At 38.5% G+C, this 6,778-nt stretch overlaps 1 protein-coding gene across 1 annotated transcript in view; it reads left to right on the top strand.

Annotated features, from left to right (window-relative positions):
- SETX (senataxin) overlaps nt 1-6,778 on the top strand; it is a 78,879-nt gene that overhangs the window by 48,683 nt on the left and 23,418 nt on the right. The window contains exons 13-15 of the mRNA XM_008563619.1: nt 2,021-2,253; nt 3,283-3,450; nt 4,019-4,175. Of these exons, the coding sequence (XP_008561841.1) occupies nt 2,021-2,253; nt 3,283-3,450; nt 4,019-4,175 (558 nt within the window). The remainder of the gene's footprint in view (nt 1-2,020; nt 2,254-3,282; nt 3,451-4,018; nt 4,176-6,778) is intronic.

Here is a 6,778-nt window from a genome sequence, read left to right as displayed (position 1 = left end):
CGGGATCGCAACCCTCGGTGTTGCGCCCGCACCTCGCTCAGCCAGTGAGCAGCCGGTCTGTATGTGGGATCCGAACCCTCGGTGGGAGCGCCGCCTCGCTCCCAAGCGGCGCACAGTAGCAGTGCGCCACCGGGCCGGCCCATCTGTTTGTTATATCTTAAATCACATTCCAATCTCGGTTTTGTGGCTCATTACCAATGAGATGACCAAACATAAAACTCATCGTAAGGCAGCTCGAGGAATCTGTTTCCATCACTGCCATCCTTTGGATTGTAGGGACTTCTCTCACTTAGGTAATGTAATAAAAATAATATTAGCTTGAATTTAACAAGTTTCTACTCTATGCTAAGCAATGCATTGTCCTTCTAGTGAACATTTATCATCTTCCCCAAAGCCCTGCAGTGTAATAGGAACTATTCCTTGCTCATGAGGAAACCATTGCTCAGGGATATTAAGTTAACACATCCAAGGTTGTTGTCAATATTAATCAGTCGTTCTGGAATTGAAACCTAACTTCTCTCACTTAGGTAATGTAATAAAAATAATATTAGCTTGAATTTAACAAGTTTCTACTGTATGCTAAGCAATGCCTTGTCCTTCTAGTGAACATTTATCATCTTCCCCAAAGCCCTGCAGTGTAATAGGAACTATTCCTTGCTCATGAGGAAACCATTGCTCAGGGATGTTAAGTTAACACATCCAAGGTTGTTGTCAATATTAATCAGTCGTTCTGGAATTGAAACCTTTTGTTTGATTGCAAAGTCCACATTCGTTATTTTATACCAAGCTGCCTTTCTGATATTTGCAACTTTTCATAATCTTGGTAATGTGAAGAGAACATGATTTCATTATTCCTTCTTTTTGCATCATATCTTAAAGGTAGCAATAGAGTTCCTTAGACTTCAGCATCGTGTATTGTGTTTGTTATTGTGACAGAGCTTAACTGTTTTGTATAGAATGTATTTAGACGAGTTGCAACAGGGATATAGGGCTTAGTCTCTGTTTTTGGCTCTTGCAAATGATTATATATGCTCAATTTTTATTTCTAGGACAGTCTTCATTCCATAATTCTCCTCATGGATCAACACTGTCTGTTTTACAGTTCTCCGTTTGGAGATCTGTTAGGCCTTTCAAACCTGTTAAACCAAAAATGAATGCTGATTTTCTTCCTGACATTTGCTCTTCCTTTAGTCTTTCTCATCTTGGTAAATAGGGCCTTCATTCTTTCAGTTGCTCAGGCCAAAAAACTTGGGGTCACCTATGATCTTTTCTTTCTCTCACACCCTATGTCTAATTTGTCAGCAAATCCTATTGATTCTTCCTTTGTGATATATACAAAATCCAGTCCCCACCTCTACTACTACATCCTGGACCAAGCTCCTGTCTTTTACCTAGTTTATTGCAATAACCTTGTTAAGCGGTCTTCTTGCTTCTGTACTTTCTCCCATTGCAGTTTATTCTTTGTTTTGCAGTGAGAGTGATTCTTTTAATATGTAAGGTAGAGCGCACGTTACTTCCCTACACAAAGCTGCTCTGTGGCTTTCTGCCTGACTCTGAATAGCGTTCAAAGTCATTACTGTGGTCTGAAGAGCCCTGTAAAATATAGCTCTATTTTACTCTTAATCTAGCACTCTTCTCTTTACTTTTCCTTCTAGCCGTACTAGCCTTCTCCATATTCTTAAAATAATTCCCATTCCTAAAGGAGTAGGTCCTGACTAGCCTTTCTACCTCCATCCCTCCTCACTTCCTCATTCCCTTTCTCTGCTTTCTTCATAGCACTTATCACCACCTACATGTTTATTTGATTATCGGCCTGTCTTCTAGAAAGTAAGCCTCTGGAGGAAAGAAACATTACCTGGATCTTAGGAAGCATTCAGTAAATATTTATTGACTGAATTATTTAAATACTATATCATACAAAAAACATAAGTTGTAAAACACCTAAATATGAATAACCTTTTTAACTGGAAAACATTATTCACTGGTAACTGAAATTGCTTTTTCTCCTTCTTGGTAATAGCACGTAATGGGAAATCTGAGTGTTACCTTTCCATCCAGACACAAGATAATTTGCCAGCCAATTCGAATGAACTTGTGAAATGTGTTGTAGTCAGTTCTCTGGTAACTACACAAAGGAAGTTGAAAGCCATGTCTCTGTTGGGTGGTCGGAACCAGCTGGCCAGAGCTATTCTGAATCCAAACCCCATGGACTTCTGTACAAAAGATTTACTGACTACAACATCTGAGAGAATTGTGAGTGATGGTTATACAGTACCAGAAAATTTCATGTTTGGATATTAAAGTGTCACATTTTTAGCTGCTACTGTATGTTTACATTAAAGACATGAGGCAGCGAATGCACAATGGTGTTTGGGGTTTGTTTTCTTTAATATTGTACAGTATATATTAGGTTAGCTTACTTAAGGAAAAGGTATAGTACAATAAAAAGTTGAAGGTAGGCTGGAAGAGTAAGATTAAAATGGTAGGTTAGTATCCTACTTAATTGTTTATTAGGTGATCAAAATCCAGGAATAGGAGTCTTGGGTCTAGAGGAGTTAATTTTGCTTTTGAATAATTGGTGAAGTATTGACTGGTATTATTGCATATGCAGAGATGAAGTTGTCATCTTGCATGAACACATACCTTTCACTGTAAAAGCTGTGTATAAAATCCAGGGAATTAACACAGAGAAATGCAAAAGCAAACTAGTATTTTTTGAACCCCTATTGTGTGCTAGGGCTCTCACGTGCATTATCTCAGTCAAGTCTCACCTTCAGATTTCATGAATGACAGAGTCTGAGGTTCAGAGAGGTTAGGAGTTTAGTGACCTAGTTTGTATGTGAAACTGAAATTTAGACTCAGATCTGACCCTGACATTCATGCTTTTTCTACTATATCACATTGTGTTAGGAAAGAAATAGTTGGGGACGTTTTTACTATTCTAAGGAGAGAATTGACTAATATGAAAAGAAACAAATAATAGATAGAAGTATAGATTAGTTAAGTGCAATTTATAAGAATCACAAACAGAAATACCGAGTGGTACTTGTAAGTGGGCTGAAGCCTACAGACATTAATTAGTAATTTGTAAGTAATTAACTTTCTTTCCAGTAGCGAAAGTGGTTCTTAGATTAGAGATCACCTAGGGGGCTTGCCTGACCACAACCAAAGCTTTTGTCTGACACAGAATGGAAGGAATTCAAACAGATGTTTTTCATTATCTTCCTCTCCTACGCCACTGGAGAAAAAACAACTCATTCTCATGAGTGTCTTTTTATACAGATTGCCTACCTAAAAGATTTCAATGAAGACCAAAAGAAAGCAATAGAAACTGCATATGCCATGGTGAAACATTCACCATCAGTTGCCAAAATCTGTCTAATTCATGGACCACCTGGAACAGGAAAATCAAAAACTATTGTTGGCCTCCTGTACCGCTTACTGACAGAGGTAGGTAGGAGTGAGGGCACTGGTGCTGTTAACTGGGTGCATTGTTTTACTTAACTTGAATTAACTGACATGTAAATAAGTATTAAAGTGCCATTTTCCCTTCACTTTTTCATATATATTTTTGATATTGTGTGGAATTGTATCAGAGAAGGGGGTGGCAGAGGGAGGGAAGGTAATAAAGAAGTAAAAAGAGCAGAAAACACTACCTTGTGTGAAATAAATCCTAAAGATTAGAATGGTGGTCTTCAGTCTTCATTATACATTATACATTATACATTATACATCTAATGCCAGAAACTCAACCTGTCTTGAGTATATTCCTGGGCCTCATTTTGGTTGGATTGAGTATTGATACAGTAGATGGCAAAGGCTTGGAGTAGTTATGATAAAATTTTATGCCAGAGTAATTTTAATATTGTATAAGATGTAGATGCTTTTATTTAACTATGTATTACAGGAGCTTTCAAACATACAAGGAAGTAGAGAAAGAAAAACCTTAAAATTATGTAATAGAGCTCATCAGTATTTTTTGTGTGTGTTTGTTTGATATATGTGTGGCAAATTGTAGAACCAGAGGAAGGGGCATTCAGACGAAAACTCCAATGCCAAAATCAAACGAAACCGGGTCCTTGTGTGTGCACCTTCTAATGCAGCTGTTGATGAACTTATGAAAAAAATTATCCTCGAATTCAAGGAAAAATGTAAAGACAAGAAGAATCCTTTGGGTATGATACTTATGTGGGTTTTAATTTTTTGTTTTCAGTGTTTTGTGCGGGCTGCTTTGAATGACAGAGCACGCCAATCCTGGTAGTAACTTCCACTTGGGGCCATGGCCCATATGTACTCATTGATTTATTTAGCAAGTTTTTTATTGAGCATTTACCCTGTGCCAGACACTATGCCAAGTATTAAGGTTTCAACAGTGAAACCTTCAAGGAAATAGACAGTCTAATGGGGAAGTAGACGGTCAGTGGGCTATTATAGTAGAGAATGATAAGTTCTGTAACAGGACTAAAATGCGGGGTGTCTTTAGCCACTTCAGAGGGACCTTTGATTGAGTTGTGTGCTGGTCAGGAGAGGCTTTTGGAGGAAATGATGTCTAAGATGAAACCTGAAGAAAATGAGGGGTCAGCCACTGGCAGTGAGGGGTAGGGGACTCGAGCAGGGGTTCCTGTAAATAGAAAGGACCAGTGCAGCAGAACCTCAGATAGTTCGGTATAGCTAGACTATAATAAGCTCCGAGAAGGCGGCAGTTTTGATTTGTTCACTGTAGTATCCCCAGTGCCTAGAACAGTGGTTGACACTCAGTTGAGGCTCAAGAGAGGTTTAGTGACTGAAAAGCTAGAGTATTGCAGGTTGGTGAAAGATGAGGCTTTAAGTAAGCATTGGCTTATTAGAAACAGTACATTTATAGTTACTGAGTGCTTGTTATGTGTCAGTAATCCTCAAAGTAATTCTGTGAGCTCGGTATTAAATTATCCTACTGTCTACACTTTATAGGTGGGGAAACTGAAGTGTAGAGATGTTAAACACACATTAGGAGTAACTTTTTTCAGTAAAATTGACATGATAGTGAAGAATATTACCACAGATGATTGAGGACACTTGAGCTGTGAAGACGTAAAATCATTTTTATTTACTTAACCTTAGCACTTATTCTTCATTCCACTCATTTTGAGTGATATAGTTGATAGCTTTATATTAGACTCCTTTCCCAAGCTCGTATGTCTTGTCTTCCCTGCCAGATTTTATTTTCCTTGAGCATACCTGCATCAGTTAGAAATAGATTCAGTTGCAAATAATAGAGACTCCAAATACAGTGGCTTTAAAAATGATAGAAGTTTCTTTCTTATTCAAAAGCCCAGAGGGAGGCAGTTCAGGACTGCTGCCCAAGTCACTGGTATGGTGACTCTGCTTCAAAGAGTCTGTGGAGACTTAGGCTCGCTCTTTCTTATCATTCCACCATGTGTGGGCTCGGTTCCTTTGTGCACCTCATGGTCAGGGATAGCTGCTCCAGCACCAGTAATCACATCCAGCAAGTGCAAGAAAAGATGAAGAAGGGTCAAAAGGTACATACTAGATATATTTTCAGGAAGGTTCCTAGTTGCTGCTAGTACACACCCAGCTACCAGAGAGTCTGGGACAAGGCATCTGTCTTCTGAGGGATCACACACGTTTTTCCTTTTACTTCATGTGTGTTACTTACATGTAGAATTCATTTGCTCTTAAAACTTAGAATACACAGTCAGTCAGCAACTGATTTTTTCCACTTGCCATTGTATTTGTGAGATTGATGATTTTATGTATAGCTGTCATATTAACTGCTGTAGGGTGTTTCATTGTATGAGTACACAATTTATTCATTATCCATTGATAGAAATTCAGGTTATTTTCAATTTTTTGTTATTACAAACTTTATTACAGTGAACATTCTTATACTTGTACATATTTCTCCAGTGCAGGTAAAAAAATGTTGACTGCTGTGGATAAATGAATCGTTGTGTGTAATACTATGCAACAGTTCAAAGGAGTACATGCAGCTTTCTAGGGTGTGCTCTTCACATTGTGGGTTGTGGCCAATTAGTGGGTTGTAAAATCAGTATCGAGAGACCAGAATTAGCATACTTTAAAAAGTTAAATAGAACAAAACAAAATAGAAAAGATCGAAGTATAGAGAGTAAGGGGAAGTATTGTTTTGAGAAACTCGTTTCAGTGTGAGGTTATGTGTGCATATACTGGGTTTCGATGTGAAGTATGCTTCATGTTATAGGTCAGGGTTAAAAGAGTTTGTAAAAACACTGGTCTCCAGCACACATATATTTAGAAGTGAAATGTTAGAGTGGAAGGTTTTGTACCTCTTCGGTTTTCCAGATAGTGCCAAATTCTTCTTGAGAGTGGCTGCACCAGTTCACACTCCCAAAAGCAGCCTGCGCAGTGTACACTTGATGCACTTCTCACTTGCTTCTCCTGGGCACATGAGCCTGAGTGCTTTTTCTGGTGTGTGCTAACTATACAGCAGGGCCAGGGCTAGGATGAGGCAAGCCAAGTGTCTCAGCTGGATTTTTTTTTTTTTTAATTATTTTTATTTTGTCAATATACAATGTAGTTGATTATTGTGTCCCATCACCGAAACCTCCCTCCCTCCTCCCTCTCCCCCCTCCCACCCAAGTGTGTCCCCTCCATTTTCTTGTTGTAAGAACTTCAAAAACAATTGTGGTTGTTATATCTTCCTCTCCCCCCCCCCCGGTTTTTTTGGTTTTTGTTGTTGTTGTTGTTGTTTGTTTGTTTGTTTGGCAGCTGGATTTTTAATTTTTTTTTTTTTTTAATA

Source organism: Galeopterus variegatus, unplaced genomic scaffold (genome assembly GCF_000696425.1).
Source record: "Galeopterus variegatus unplaced genomic scaffold, G_variegatus-3.0.2 Scaffold176, whole genome shotgun sequence".
Taxonomy (NCBI): domain Eukaryota; kingdom Metazoa; phylum Chordata; class Mammalia; order Dermoptera; family Cynocephalidae; genus Galeopterus; species Galeopterus variegatus.
This window is presented reverse-complemented; position numbering and strand designations above follow the sequence as displayed.